This window comes from Myripristis murdjan, chromosome 18, assembly GCF_902150065.1.
Source record: "Myripristis murdjan chromosome 18, fMyrMur1.1, whole genome shotgun sequence".
In the NCBI taxonomy this organism is placed as follows: Eukaryota; Metazoa; Chordata; class Actinopteri; order Holocentriformes; family Holocentridae; genus Myripristis; species Myripristis murdjan.
The window spans coordinates 8,172,535-8,188,991 of NC_043997.1; the positions used below are offsets into that span (position 1 = coordinate 8,172,535).

The 16,457-nt window shown below is 42.5% G+C and overlaps 1 protein-coding gene and 1 long non-coding RNA gene across 2 annotated transcripts; one reads left to right on the top strand and one right to left on the bottom strand.

Annotated features, from left to right (window-relative positions):
- Positions 1-323: 323 nt before the first annotated feature.
- On the bottom strand, positions 324-9,926 carry ovol1a (ovo-like zinc finger 1a). The gene is made up of 5 exons (XM_030076254.1): positions 9,317-9,926; positions 2,962-3,221; positions 1,999-2,208; positions 1,420-1,564; positions 324-1,122 (listed from the first exon to the last, which is right to left on the bottom strand). The coding sequence occupies exons 1-5, from the start codon at positions 9,414-9,416 to the stop codon at positions 764-766; spliced, it is 1,074 nt and encodes a 357-aa protein (XP_029932114.1). The 5' UTR covers positions 9,417-9,926; the 3' UTR covers positions 324-763.
- Positions 9,417-15,770, top strand: LOC115376578 (uncharacterized). Its single transcript, XR_003929821.1, has 4 exons — positions 9,417-9,558; positions 9,673-9,749; positions 12,843-12,891; positions 14,956-15,770. It is a non-coding gene; the product is annotated as an uncharacterized LOC115376578 (long non-coding RNA).
- The last annotated feature ends 687 nt before the right edge of the window (positions 15,771-16,457 follow it).

Sequence of the window (16,457 nt, forward strand, 5' to 3'; positions counted from 1 at the left end):
ATGGGCTGAAGTTCAAATAATTGGAACTTCTGATGCAAAACCTTGTGGAACTTGAAGGTAGCGTTCATCACTTTTGGCTGCACAGGAACTAAGGAAGGCACACCTGCATCCTTCCATGAAAATAACCGTTTTATCCAGTGCAATTCCCTTCTTGTGCTTACAGTGTAAAAGGACAGTTGTGCGTTTGGCCCACGGCGCCATCATGAAGTCAATGCAATCATCCATCAACAATCCACATAAATATGAGGGCAATGCTCCTAATATCCTAAAGAAAGGTATGGTACATAATTATTAAGACAATGCGTAACACAAAACAAAATACATTCTCAAGTAATATATTACTCCCTTTAATGAATAAAGTAATTTTTTCATAGAAAACTTTTTCACTGTACAGAAAAACCCCACAGGTGATATTCATATACAAACCAGAGGAAGAAAATGATGCTGCTATTGGAAAGACCCGACTAATGTGAGGAATATGTTAATAATCTCTTAGGCATTATAATCTCATGTAAAATATGTCACCTAATGTGAGACTTGGCCTTATTTGGTACATGATTCCCATTGAGGTTACTTCCTATATATTTGACAAACAAGTCAAGCCAACACTTCCTCCATCGCTGCTCCTGTGTTTTTTGTCCATTTCTGCCTTTCTTATTCACCTCACTCCATCCATCCTTCATCCATCTCCTTTTGGTTAATCATCTGTCTGCTTTGCACACCCCTCTCTCCCTCTCATCCCTCCCTCCACCCATCCTTCCCTCTACTGTCCAGCTGAACCAGTGGTATCGTCGCTCTCGGCGCCTTGTGGAGACGACGGCATGGATCCCCCTGCTGATCCTCCCTCTTTTTCAGCTCGTCCTCCGACTCCTGTGCCTCCGGCTCTCCTTGCCGCCTTGCTCTTCAGGAAGGGACTGTTGGGGTGAAGCGAGTGGAGGTGGATCATCAGGTCGTCCTGAGTTCCCGCCGTGTGGCCGCACTCCTCGCAGACGTACAGCTTGTTGCGTCGCTCCTTGTAGGCGTACTTCTGGGTGATGCCGTGGATCTTCTTCATGTGGGACTCGAGGGAGCAACGCTGCGTGAAGGCCTTGTCGCACAACTCGCACTTGTAGGGACGGACTCCTGGGGTAGAGACGTGGAAAGAGTGTGTGAGGGTGTGCAAATGTGTGTCATGGTCATACATGTTTCTGTGTGTTCTTGAACTTGGACCCATGTATGAACAAGTTTCAGTTTTAGACCCTCAGAATAAAACGTTTAAATGCATCTAAGATACCTTGATGCTTCCCTTATTTAGTCTTAGATTTACCTTTAATGATCACCTTTAAGGGGGAATTCAAACAACACAGCAGCAGTTGACATTCCCTTGCATGTGTATGTGTGTAAAGGCATGAAAAGGGGTAGCCTGTTCGCATCCCATACCTGTGTGTGTGCGTACGTGTCTCTTGAGGTCAAAGGTGTCGTTGAAGCCTTTGCCGCAGAAGTCGCACAGGTGTCTCTTGGTCTCGTTGTGGCACTTGACATGTCTGTTCAACATCCGCTGATACTGGAAAGTCTTCTGGCAAACCTGAACGCAACCACAACACAGTCAGGGTCAATTCACATTACATTATTTTAATTTTTTTCCCCCAAGCTGAATAATTAAATTAAATCCCTCTAATCCTTCAAGACATATTTTCAGCAGCAGCAATGTAGGACGATGCTGTCAGCTAGCGACCAGAATCCAAAATTTCAACTGTGAAAGCCAGAAAGAGACAGACACATTCTATTGAAAAAAAGATGGAAAAGATGATGTCCTTTCTGTCACTTATGGGCCACCATAGCTCAGGTGGGTTGTGTTCTGTAGCAGTTGTTGTTGCAATTCCTACTAGTCACCGATAGAGGTCAATAAAAGTCACTGATTGCTCAATGGCCCTTTAAATATAACCTTTCTAAAATAAGAAGCAATTAATGGTCAAATATTCAGCAGAACTTGTCATTTCACCAAGATGATGAACATACCTGGCACACAAATGCTCCTGTCGTCCCTGATGATGAACTTTTACTTCCCGCCGATCTGGTAACCGTGGTGACCGCTGGCAGGGTGGCAGTGGATGTTGTCAAGGCAACGGGAGCCATGGTAATGTCTGTGGTGAAGGTGGGCTGGGTAGGGATGGGAGGAAGAGGGAGAGGACGGGGAGAAGTTTCAGGGGGTAACTCGCCTGTAGTTACCTGTGGTGGGAGAAACACACAAAAAAAAATATAAAATAAATATAAGTTACATTTTTACTAGATTCACTGTTTAAACAAGCTTCAACTGTAATTATAAAGGCAGTTTGACTTTATTCCAAAAAGAAATACCCAACCAGCTTCTATGAAACTGACCTGCATGTCACCAAAATGACTACTGACATGCAAATAAATTACCATTGCAATATCTTTAAAATTTATTGACGTATTTTTTTGTTACCATATCATTTAGCCCTACTCCTTATTGAATATTTAGGAAGTTATTAGCCATATAGAGCCAGCCCACCACTTATAAAATAACAACAACCTGTGGTTTTTAAATATTGAGAAACAGACGTAAGGAAATATTTCGTTCCTGAATTAAAATACAACATGTTGCAATCAAACTCTTCAGCACCTAAAGCCCTTCCCTCCTCATCATGCAGTGCTGAGGAAGGATTTGCAATGTGAGATTTGAAATTATTAGGAAACTTATCAAGAGATTTGAGAGTAAACAGTGCTTGTAATATTACAGTCAAAAACCAAAACAGCCTAAACTCTCAGCTATAAAGGTAAACAGATACTGTTTGTGCATTTCAAAGGCTAATGCTACGGCTCAGATGAATAAAAATGATCCATCACACTTGTTGAACACTTGTAACTAACACACAGCCCCCCTCTCAACTAACAATAGTTTTGTCAGGACAGGATCTAAACTTTAAAAGCACTCCCATCAACCATTCGTCGTTTCCTCACCTTGATTTTGGATCGGACGTACGTGGAGCCGCCCTGTGACCTCCTCCTGACCTCTGACCTGACCTCTGACCTCTCCTCTGACGCCGCTGCCACCACCGCCGCCGGGCTCTGCGGCTGGCCCAGCACTGTGCACGACGGCAGCTCGGCACGCGCGTGTGTGTCAGAGAGAGTGTGTGTGCGCTTGGTGAGGCAGAGTGGCATCGCCTCAGCGGGGCTGGCTTCAGCTTCCATCATCAGGCTGGACGGAGGGAAGATGGAGACTGCAGGGGAGAAGAAGAGAGATGATATGAGATATATGATATGATATGATATGATATGTGTGATTTAGTCACCAACTTGACTGATGGGTTTTCTGATGATGACATTAAGTGATGGTTATCTTAATATTAATAGGTTTAATCTTTCTTTTTACTCTGCTTTTTCACTTTGTTTATTTTTTTTTATTTTACTTTGTTTTTGGATACTTTTACTATTTTTGCATGGTCATGGCAATAAAATTTCACTGAAATAAGCTGAACTGGACAGGGAAAGAGGATGACTTATAATTATGATTGCTTTGATTCCTCCAAAACTCTTGGAAAATCAACTTCTTTCACAATAGAGAGATGCTACTAACAGACATGCTGCCTGCATACATGGTTTTATATTTGCACAATCTGCTCTTTGGCAAACATAAAAAGTTGTAGAGTTTTTGTGTGTGTGAGTGTCTATGAGTGTGTGCGTGCGACTTGAGCCACATGAAACAATAGGACAGACACACACCCCCCACACACACACACACGCACACACACACACGCTCCCATTACAGTTAGACTAGTCTGACCAGCCGGTCTTGCGGCACCGGCTCTGCACTCTCCTCAAACAATCCACCTCTGCCGGGGTGGATGCTTCTGTGTGTGTGTGTGTGTGTGTGTGTGTGTGTGTGTGTGTGTGTGTCTATGTGCTTCTGTGTATGAGCACACTATGACAAAATACCATTATGAGAGAGAGAGGGAGGGAGGATCTAGTCACAGGACAAACATCGACCTACACCAGAGAGTGTGTGTGTTCAAATGAGAACGCTATGACAAGATACATTGAGAGAGAGAGAGAGATAGAGTTCCTCTGTGTGCATGTGTGTGTGTGTGTGTCTGTGCCTGTGTGTGTGTGCCAAATGCCCAAAGGCAGGTGTGGTTCAGTAAAGACAACGAATCAGTTGACGGTGCAGGGCCTTAATCAGATAAAACTCAAATGTAAATGCAAACGAAGCGGGACAGTGAGTTATAACGGTGAAAATGGCAGCTATATGTATCGAGAGTGACAGATCCAGGCATAAACTGACACTGCTAACGGTATGCTACAGCAACGGTTCCCACACCGGGGCCCGGGGACCATCAGGGGACCCCCGATCATCATAAAGTTGCAGGGGAGCGGGGGGTCACTATAACAACAAAGGGATGCTTTAATCATAATTTAGGGGGAAAAGAGTTTGAATAATTTGACTACACCTATTTTTAGTTTCTCCACATGCAACAACAAAAATCTTCTCGAAGGTGATTCCTTTGAATAAAATCTTGTCCATCAGTTGAAAAAGTTTGGGAAACCCTGCGCTGAAGTACAAGACACAAAAACAGATCCACATGCAACATGAAGCTTTATGTCCACTTGCCTCAGGGGGGGTTTTGGCTCGGAGACTCAACCTGTGCCTATGGGCCTAAACGATAGGTTAATAGTGGCTCAAATGATACTTCACTGTATAATAACCTACAATATTCCTGTAATATTCCCATAAAGAATGATTTAAGGTTCTAAAACGATCAATGCTACTGCTACTTCGACTTCTACAGTGCAAAAAGTGGCATCTTGGAACGTCATGTGGTCTCATCTTCAGTGTTAAAATGTTGTTTTTCTTCCAGATAGATACATAGACAGATGGATAGAGAGAGATAGATCTTCCTTTAAACTGTTGTGTGGCTGCATGTAGGCATCAAACTGGATAGACAATCAAAGAGCTAATAAAAGAGACAGGCATTTTATGTAGTCTATTCATGAACAGATACATACTCAGTCACTCTCACAAAACTACTCTTGTCTTACTTCACGGAGTTAAAGTGTGTCATTGGCAGCTGACAGTGAGGTTTTTACAGTGACCATGTGGTGTTTTATGGTATGTTTATCTCCTGTGGCGCCATTACAGTCACACTTCCCTATGAGGGCTTTCAGTTCTACAATAATATCTGTATGGTATCCTTCTGAAATGTATTATAAAAGAGAGATTGTGTGTGTTCTGATGTGATCTGCACTAAATGCTCAAGTGGCCATAGATTTGTAACTGACTAAACTGTATCTTTATGACATTTTGGATGCTTTATGTAAGCTTTTCGAGTGGTAATAGTAAGTTCCTGTGTTGCCTGCTGTTAGTGGTTGGATATTTAATCCCATCTTGCCTTATTTGTTCACCCCTCCTTTTCCTCATTCACTGGAGAATGAATTGCTGGGGGGAGGGAGGTTCAAAATACCCCACAGTTCAGAGAGAGAGAGAGAGAGAGAGAGAGAGAGAGAGAGAGAGAGAGAGAGAGAGAGAGAGAGAGAGAGGGAGAGAGGCCTGTCCTGAACCCTCTACGTGCTCTTTAATACCTTTCATGACTCGCCATCCATTTAACATCGCAGCTTTAAGATAGAGTCAACAATCTGCAGATAACTTTATCAAACACACACAAACCTGCTCTGTGTGTGTGTGTGTCTGTGTGCGTGCGTGCGTGCGTGCGTGTGTGTGTTTGCCAAAGGCGTACTGTGTGTAGCACCAGGCCGCAGACAGAGTCGGTCAGGTCCGTTATATTTCCTCCCGTCCAATAAACATTAACTTCGTAGCGGGGACACGCATTGCTGACGACACATATAGACCAGGGAAGAGTAGGCTAATTTATATTCTCATAATACAACCTTAAAAAAAAAAAAAAAAAAAACTTTAGTCATTGGAATCGAAAAAATCTCACTTTTGTCAAATGTTGGCTCATTATAGAATTTAATTAGGCCATTAATAGACTAAACTGATAATTCATTATAATTTTTGAGGCTGGAATCAAATTCGGCTTTCATATTAACCTTTTCATTTATCAAGCAGGAAACGGAATACTAAATATTGCTTTTACAATTTTTTTTTAACCTACAGTTGTTGTTGTTGTTTTTTTTTTGTTTTTTTTTTTTGTTTTTTGTTTTTAATCATGAGGCGAAGCTGTTTTATATTCCATTTGTCTGGTTAAATTTGATGTTTCCTGTTACTTCTCGTGTTGCAAACCTAATATTCACCAAATAATCAAATAGGTTTGACCCAGATTAAAAAAAAAAAAAAAAAAAGTTTATTAAGAGCAACAAAGCTGCATATCACCTCCTTCCAATCACAAGCACAGAGATCAACACGCTTGCCCACTCGGTATCGGTATCATATAATGTATGGATGGCCAATATTCAATAATCAATGAACAATGAAGCACCTTGTAATTGCTGTTTTTAAAGGTGCAACATAAATTAAGTTCATATTATCCTCCTATATGGATATGGACATATGTATCAGTAACAGTATATGAGCTAACACTTGTGCTATGATACGTGTTTATTAGTGTATTGCTCTTTAATATAGTTCTTCTTGTTGTAGCCTATTGTGTCTACGTACTTCTATTTCTCTTTTTGATGAATCTAGTTCTACTTTATTAAATTTCCTTCACTGAATGTGTGAGGGAAAGAAAAGCGGACTGCAGTGGTATCAGTGGGAGCTAGTTGCCAGACAGGCTAAACCAGACTATTAATTTATAGGCAGACCCAAAGTGAGCAGATTAAGCCTCTAGCTGGGATTGTAACAGAAAAGAGCAGAAACAGGCCCCGCAACATGTTTCTGGACTAAAAACAACACTGGGTCAAACTGGTGCCTCATAAACTATTCAACACGCCCGTTTCTGACAGCAATTATCATACCTGTGTGAGAGACAGACAAACACACACACACACACACACACACGTCGGGCAGGTACATCAAGTAACGGCACATACCAGGGGCTGGGTGAGACCGTTGCTGCGGGTTGAGGTGACGAGAGTCTGCGCGTAATTACGCACAGTTATTTCTTCATTATTGCAAAGCAGAGTTCTCCTGGCCTACCTAGACTCACTTTACCCAAATCTTTAGGGCTGACACGCATATTAATGAGGAAAACTCGAATGTAGTAAGTTGCATCAATTTTTACAGGAAACAAGACAAGTAAACATCCCATTTGTACCTTTATTTATACTGTTTTTAAAAACGCAACTACTCTTTGGTGGAGAATATAATTGATTATTATATATACAGGCTACTGGTGGTTATTTGCCTAAAAACTGATCCTATCATGGTCACCTGGAGACATAAGAGTTTAAAGATGTCCAAAAAGTGTCAAAAAGTAAGTTTCGCTATAGCAATGGCACGATTTTTATGTTTTCTGTGAAATCTTATGTGGTGGTTCTCCCTAAAAGCAGTTCTCCCGCAAGTTGAAGCCAGATTTAAAAAAATAAATAAATAAATAATTAATTTATTTATTTACCCATTAGTTCTGATTAACTATTCCTCCTGGGTTCATCCAAAAACATATTTACATGACAGGTACATGCTAACAATCATGGGCCACGACAAATGAGCATTGCGGTTTAAATGCCATTATAAAGTCCAAAGACACAAGTTCATGCTCCTGACGGCTGGAGTGGCGTTTCAGTTCATCCAACTGTTTCTGCTTCAAACACTCGAGAAAGGATGGAAAGGTCAATGATTAAAAGTTAACGGAGATGAGGAGAGAGAGAGGCCGGACAGAGGGGGAAGGGAGAGAGAGAGAGAGAGAGAGAGAGAGAGAGGGGTGTAGTCCGTTAGCTGTTATCTGATACCGATGTGGCCCAACAATAAAAACCCTGCCGATGGCAACAATGGGGATTGTTCTCAAGGAAAGACTAAAAGTGAGAGAGAGAGACTAAGAAACGACCCTGCGCTTGTTATTTTGATGCAAAGTTGACGGTAAACAGCCTTTAGGTGTGCCAGAGACATGTCAGCTCTTAGGCCTGAACTTTTTATTAATCTAATTACCCAAATCAGAGAATTTCCTTAAAAGCCAAGGGACATATAATCTGATTAAATACTGAAAAACGAATGCTGATCGATTAATCGAAACATAGCCCAATGACGGTGCATTATGACCATGTGCATTATCCATATCACAGACTTGATATTTTTTTTTTTTTTTTAATAAAAAGGTCAAATGTGTGACAAAAACACCATCAGAGCCTAAATGAAGTACTGTGGTGCTACACAGATGCATGGGCACACACATTGTATTCTCAAGATGTAAGGAAAAACACTTTTGTTGCAGCTTTTTCAGTGAAAACAGAAAATTATGATGCACCAAACGACCATTGCAATTGTGAGACATACTGCAATTGCAACAGAAACCGCAATAAGACTTATTTGTTTTGATCATGCTGTTCTGCACTCATTTCATGTTTTGACCCAGTTTATGGAAGCAGATTTGTCTATAGCTACTGCAGGGATGTGATGACAGCTTCAGTCCGCAGAAACGGCACAAACAAGCGAGGATCGTTGGTGGTGATTAATCCTTACAACTTGTGTGCAAGATTTAATTTTAGGCCTACGCTACAGGCGCAATTGGCGGACTGGTTATGCAAGCTGTTTAATGAAGGCTGTTGCTCTACCTGCAGCCTGCGCCACAAGGAAGAAATCAGGGGCTGAAGGTCGATATGAAAAAAAGCAACGGGCCCTTTTCATATCTAGGTTGGGCCGTCGCTACACACACATACACACACACACACACACACTGAACATGACAGGTAGGCCGAATCAAACAAACAATAACTCAAATAAAAACTTCATTTTCCAGGGTTCTGATCAAACTGGTACAAGTGTTTTTGTAGTTTCATTTTGTTCATATTTATCTTTTGATTGTTTCATCTTAATTGTAAAAGCCACGCTGTCAGGTAATTAGACTCTGGGTGCAGTCATGTTGCAAATTTATCTTTACTTGCTTAATGTTGAAGTGGTAAATAAATAAATAAATAAATAAACATGACTTTTGCCCTATATTGTGACTGCGGGGATGAAGCCCTCACTTCACGGCCCGCTGGTTTCCCGTTATTCGGTGGCCATTTGCAGCCGCCCCGTTACAATGACCACTGTCCCCCCCTTTGCCACTTGGTGTTACCACGCCAGAAAAAAAAGGGCCGTAAACGCATCAAATCCTTAATTAATCACACCCGAGACGCATTTAAGGCCGACCCGAGCCGCGGCCACGTTCGCTTTTGACCGCTCCGGCGACAAATATGGCTTATGACGGCGGCGTGGACTCACCTGGGATGTAGACGTCGCCTCGTTCATGGTCGGGCAGCTCGCTCCAGTTCCGCTTTCCCGGCGAAACACTCGCCTTTTTCACCAGAAAGGCCCTCGGCATGCTCAATTAAGCCTGCGCCCCTTTGGCTGGCGGAGAAGCCGCTTCAAAGTGACGGAGCGAAATTCAGCTAAAAGTTACAAAAGCAAACTCCAAAGTCGCCCCACGCCTTCTGGAAGGATCATGGGAGAGGTGAAAACGGAAGGTATCGGTCCTTTTCGCCGCTCTCCTTAAACTTTTCTTCTGTTTTCGCAGTTTGCCCCCGTTTAAAAGTCGCTTTTATATATCCTCGAAGGCTTAAGCTGGTTTGTTTTTGCAGCGCTGAAGCAGAAATGGACAAAAAAATCCCCTCGGCGTCAGGACAGGTGAGTCCGCTCAGGTGAGCAACCCGGACAGGTAAGGCGAATGTCTGCCGCTGCGCCGTCAAATAACGGGAGTGCGTGTTCGTGTGGGTGAGTGAGAGAGAGAGCGGCCTGAGGAAAAAAGAGGTAGATAACGTATCCTGACCACTCACACACACACTCACACATACACACACACACACAGTCGACAGAGGTGGGTCAAAAGCAGCGCAGGTACTCATTTAAAAAAGCAGGAAACGGACGCCAGCGCGCATGCGTGCCAGAAATAACGGTGACAACAAGCCGGAGAGCCTGGGCAAGGCCTCTGTATACCTGCTGAACCGGTTTACCCCACCTCTCTCTCTCTCTCTCTCTCTCTCTCTCTCTCTCTCTCTCTCTCTCTCTCTCTCTCTCTCTCTCTCTCTCCCCATTCAGTTTTCAGGTGTTGATGAGAGAAAACGGTGGAAAAGAGAAGAAAAGAGGGGGGAGAGAGAGAGTGAGAGAGAGAGAATGGGTGCCATATAGATACACACTCTCTCAAACACACACCTACACCGAGGCCTCATAAACACACCTTTCAAAACTCTGAGTGAAGTTCATCTGTGAACCACATTTGCTGCCATTGTAAATAAGGATTTGTTTTTTAAAATAGAATAGAGTAGAATAGAACACAAAGCCTTTATTGCACTAAGTGTGTACAAGTACATGGGAATTAGGGGAAACACTCCTGATCAGTGTAATTAATAACAACAACAACAAGCACACATCTAATAAATATGAAACTAAAATAAATACTATAAAAAGAATGGATATTTCACTTAAAAACATTGTGAACTGCACTTTTGAAAATGACTTGCTTGGTTAAATAAAGGTTAATTAAAGGATTTTTTTTTTGGGCCTAGAGCAGAATAGGATGAAATTAGGTTGAATTTGTCAATGGAGTGTCATTCGATTTGTGTAAATCTACAGTCACACACTCAGGTGTACGAGTGGAGCGATTCCAAACCGAACACCACCTCAGTTTTTATCCCTCCTGCTGCTGAGTTTTTTAATCTTTTGTTTTCATTACTGAATTTAAAGCAAAGATGTCATAAAGGTATCAGATGTAAAACTAGACAACCTAAGTAATCCGTTGGTACCAAGTATGTCATGTATATTGCTCTAAAGTTAGACTAAATTTCGGTGAGGGAAAATCTGGTGTTCTGAAAGAGTTCCCTTGACCTCTGACCTCCAGCTGGGTGAATGAAAATGGGTTTTCTGGGCAGCCACGGCTCTCCCCTTTGCAGACACGCCCACCTTCTGCTAATCCCATGCAGTTTGGGCCACAAACCCTGCAGTGCACATGTGTTCTTCTTGTGGCCTGTTGTAAAATGGTGTGTTTGTGCAGACTGGGGCCTAAACAGTCTTGGAGTTGCATAAATTGTCTTTGACTGGAAAGCTGAGACTCTTGTGGATTCAATGAGCCACATTTGATTCATGTGTGATGATGTTGGCCCCCATAGCAGCCATTTCACTGCAGTCAGACCATTGTTTGAAACTTGACATCACTATATAAAATGACCTATAGTGACTTTTAAGATAATCGCAGCCTCATGAAACTTAACATCCACAAACTAGAGTATCATCCCAGCCTTATTAGCTAAAATATTTCTAAATAGCCATCAGTCTTTCACTTCCAACAAGCAGGATATTTTCTCTCCACTGGACAGCTGGTTGGTCTTCAGGGTCCAGACGATGTTGTTACCCTAACTAAAGCCCACCCAGTCCTGCTTGAACGGATTAACACTCCATTTTATTACACTTTTAGTGACTTTTAGGAATCAGAACTCGAGAATAGTACTAACCACATTTTTAAATGGGTTTGCCACGAGTTTAAGAGTGTTGCATTCATATAATATGGAGAGCTGTTCAGCGTTGGTGGTTTGTCCTAACAAGTGGCTCCCAGAATGATTCAGTATAGAACTGAATAACTGTATTTGTTGTAGATTGTGAAAATCTCTGACCAAATATTCATTCTGCCATTGCACATGCTGAAGTTACTTAATTCAGACTATAGTTTTTATTTAGCTGGAGATTCTGCTGTTTACTCACCAATCAGCCAGGGAAATGTATTCTGACTATCACTTATAATTGATAGTTATGATTCATGTTCAGTAGTAGAATCCTGGCTTTGTTACAGTTAGTTGTAGTTAGTTGACATTTTACTGGTCAATTTAGGATAATGTTGTAACTGAGGAGGCTGAATGCAGACCAGTATGAGGGAGTCAGGGATCAATGGTCATTTTGTGTGTGTGTGTGTGTGTGTGTGTGCCCTGCCCTTCCCGCCCTGCTGTGTGTGTTGACAACCCCCTCCTGGTTCACCACTATTCTCTTGTCTTTGTAATTACCCCCCTGACACACACACACACACACACACACACACACACACAGACACATCCTTGCCCACCCATTGCCACACCTGAAACCTAGACATAATGACCCTCTTAGCACGTACACACACACACACACACACACACAAACACAATTACACAAGCACTGAAGTATATTATACAAGCTTTCATGCAAACTCTTTCTCTCTCTCTCTCTTACACACACACCAACACACACACACACACATCTAAACACACTCCGGTAAGGAAAGCACACACAGATAATGACATGTTGAGGGTGAATATGCGTAGCTGCTCTCTTGCACAAGCATCGCGTCTGCATTTTTGCCTTCCATCCCTCCTTTTGACGCGCTCATCTCTCCTCCAACGTGTGGAAAATGTATCCCAGTCAAATTTTGTCAGGCCTGTCAGTCAAAGTATATATCCCCCCCCCCACACACACACACATCCCCCACCCCTTACTGGTTACATATAGATATATCCTCACGCAGGTTGTGTAAGTTTGTGTAGCTTGTGTAAGCTCTGGCCCTAAGCACCTTAAGCCACCATTAATGTGTTTTCAGCAACATCACTGAGCTGCAGGTTCATGCATTTTGCTGTTTTTTTATAACATCCTCCTCCTGATGTCACTTGGTGTCTGTCTCTCCTCTTTACAGTCATGCAAGGTGTTTTTAACAAGCATTGATTCACACTTTTCATGTTTTTTAGTATTTGTATGTGCACATCGGCTAAACTTTATATTGTTGTATTGCTTGCAGGAGGTGGGGAAGAGATGCTATCGGGGGAGGACGGGAAAGCAGAAGAAAGGTAGTCATGTGATACTTTATTGAAGCCCATGGGGGTCAAAGGTCAACATGAAGCCTTTCAGATTTGCATAATAATGCATAAACATTTTGTTATCATCTGTGGGGTGTTTGAAGAAGTCACATGGAGAAAAAAGGTCTGAGCTGTCACTGTCATTTGCTCGGAGAAGGAGATCCAGCAGGAACTTCATATCAGGGAGTGATAAGAAACAAATAAAGTTGCATACATTTAAAAAAAAAAAAAAATTAAAAAACATTCATTGAACTGACTGACATCAGAATCAGATCAGAAATACGTTATTGATCTTCGAGGGGAAATTAGGTCAGTTGCAGCGGCTCAATTCCCAAGAGAAGAATTCAATTACAAGAAATAGAAACTATATAAGAAATATAAAAATGGTGTGCCTTACAGACGTGCAGCTGATCGCCAATACTGTGATTTATCAGCTTTTTCCAGCCTTGAGTTAAGGATGCGTCACTAGATTTAGACCATATTTATAGTCTTATTCATATGTTAGTAACACGTTTTGCCAATTAAATGATGTTCAATGAAGCTTTTTGAATCTCTTTATTTGTATGACATCACAATCAGAATTCGAAATACTTCATGTGTAACATTTGACGTTTATTGCACCAAAAAAAAAATGTATGAAACAGTTTTTCAACGTTTCAGCTCTGGGCCTGTTTTCTCCTTAATGTGCAGCAGAGCCACAGTTTAGGTCAGGAATTGTTGTGATAACACACTGAGGTCACCTTTCCACTATCTGCGCTCGTATGGATCCATCCTGTTAATGTCCTTTATTTTCTCAGTAATGTTACGGCTCCTTTGCCTCTTTGTTAAGCCTCTCTCCGTAAAGAATCCTGCATTTCCTAGTTCTTTTGGTTTGTTTGTTTTTCGGCATTACTTTTTGGTTTTATTGTCATTGTGTTGCCATGCTGTTGTAGTTCCTGTGAGCTCGAATTGATATAAACAAAACAGTGTATCCTAACTAATGGCAACCACTTTCCACAATGCAATGGGCAGTCACGTGGTTGCCTATTTGCTCTCCCTCTCTCTCTGTTTCTGAAGTCTGAAGTTGAAATTGCTAGAAAAACAGTGGCTCTGTCCCAATTCAAAGGCTGTACGCTACCTAGGTCGTATTTGTAGGCTGCTTACGTCACAAGTGCTGTCCCAATTCAGTTTTACCACGCAGGGTCCTGCAAATGCAGCCGACAGATCCAGCCTATTTTTGACTAATTTGCAGGAAACACCTCCACGATGCTTCGCGGCCGACATCACAGCCTACTTCCCAGGGTACCTTTCGGTCCGGTTGAATTTCTGGATCAGCCACCATTGCTGGAATTATGAAGCCTGTTTTAGACCGTCTTAATGTTTACATCATGACGTTTGGATAAGTTTTCATGCCTATAATTACCACCATAGATTCGCCTGTAAATGCAAGTTTAGTTAGATGAGTTAGATAGGCATTTTGCATGATGTTTCCATAGCAACCATCAGCGCGTCAGGTACATTACAATGTAGCCATGTGTACAGTTACTTTAATTGGGATAGTCTGTTGCAAATTTGTGAGGTGTAACAATTATCTTAATTTTCTGCATCTTCACGAAGACAAAATAAAATAAAATACATAAAACTACAGAATCCATGTTGTCCATCTTGAGAGCGCTGAAGCTGCTTATCGTTTTGTTTCATGCTCAGGTGTTCACCGACACACCTCCGACACCAACTTCGGCATTTTACGCTGCATCACTCAAATCGGCTTCGCTTCGGGAAGCCTCGATAATAATGACGTAGGAATCCTCCGCAGGCTACACCGTCCCAATTCACTAAACTTTTAGTTCCCCTAAACCTGATATCGGCACCTACGTCGGACGCCTCCTACGTGGGCACCGTGGGCTGCGACCTTGAAGTCATCTAGCCCTTCGATTGAGACAGACCCACTATTACTAGAGAAGTAAAATTGCTCATAAAAATCTGGTCTAGCACCAGCTCCTATTTGGAGGCAGCTCAGCCACACAGCACATGTGCTTTGGCCTCACTCATGTGATTTTGAATTTTTTTGTAAAGGAGGATGGCCTGTCTACTCACCACACCTCCCAGCTACCCTAAAAACACGAGAAATAGTGAACCATAGGAGGTAAAAGCTGGAAACAGAGGGCCGGGACGTTTCAGTCGCAAAGCCACGACAGCAGGCAAATCTGAAAACCGTCACCGTCACAGAAGAGGACTGCGAAATCACGGCTGGTCAAATGCCAGTGCGGGCGGCGGAGACGACAAGAGCACAACCGAAATGGAAAAAGAAGGAAAACAAAAGCAAAAGAAAGAGGATAACTGTCTGTGGGAGAGTGAGTGGTGAGATGGCGTGGTGTGATTAGTGCGCCTGGGGTTAGGAGAGGTGCAGGATGAATGAATGAATGGCATGTTGCCGGGGCTGTCTGAGGAGTTTGGGCAGAGCCTTTCCCCTCCTCCTCCCCCTCCTCCTCGTTTCTGTCACATCACTTCCCTGCTCTCACCTGCAGCGCTTGTGTTTTTTCCTATCCGGTCTTCTTTTTAGTGCTATCTATCTATCTATCTGTCAAGTAGGCCTATAAATACACTTTATTCTGGGGAAGTGATGCAAAATGCAGAAAATATTTCAGTCAAAGAGATAATCTGCTGAAAGAAAACCTGCTCTCGGTTACCTGGATAACCTTTCTCTCTCTCTTTCTCTCTCTCTGTTCATTCTCTCCATCCGTTTACATTTTAATCCGATATTTGTATATATCATTTAAATTTGTATATATATATCATTCTCCTCATCCCTTAGAGTTTAATTCAGTGTCTGTGCTTATGTGCTTTGTTGGTGTGAATTAAGAGAGTAAAATTGCGCCAAAGTATCAGGATTTAATGTCGGCCCGAGTGTGTGTGCAAAAGGAAATTACTGCCTTTTTCTCATTCATCCACTGCTGAAATAACTGTTCCCTCAAATGCGAGGACACACACACACACACACACATTCAACTATTCAACCACCCCACTACCTGCAGGCACACACGCTGCCCATTTTTATTTCTCCCATGAATATGAACATATAGAGTTGTGATGAGCCTACAAAGAGATAAAAGAGGAAGAGATGTCAGAGAGAGAGAGAGAGAGAGAGAGAGAGAGAGAGAGAGAGAGAGAGGAGGGAGGGGAGGATGGAGTGAGCCAAGTGTACTTTACACCAGCTCAACCTGACGGACAACATTTTCTCTTTTCTGTCTTTTCTCTCTGTACCTGTCTAACTGTAGACTAACCTCTCTCCCCCTCTCTCTCTCTGCCTCCCTCTCTCTCTGCTCGCTCTAAAAAGAAAATGTGCCACGTTTCCGGGAAGATTGGTACGTCCACTTGTGCATCCGTGTGTCCCGGCTAGATCCAGAGTGAGGCCGAGCTCCATGTTAGCACTTGAGCGTGCACAGTGTTGAATGACAGGCGGCCCCATCCTGACCGTGTTGACCGATACTGCAGATTCCACTCCGTTAACACAGACCGCACTATTTTGAGCTCCGTGATAACACCTTAGCGCACACTAGACTCCATGCTAAGGCTTT

Excerpts from the sequence above, each read along its gene's own strand:
- ovol1a (XM_030076254.1), bottom strand. The coding sequence starts at position 9,416 with ATGCCGAGGGCCTTTCTGGTGAAAAAGGCGAGTGTTTCGCCGGGAAAG. Across the intron at positions 1,565-1,998 it reads CAGGAGCATTTGTGTGCCAG|GTTTGCCAGAAGACTTTCCA; the intron begins GTATGTTCATCA and ends GGTTGCGTTCAG. Across the intron at positions 1,123-1,419 it reads ACACGTACGCACACACACAG|GAGTCCGTCCCTACAAGTGC; the intron begins GTATGGGATGCG and ends TCTCTACCCCAG.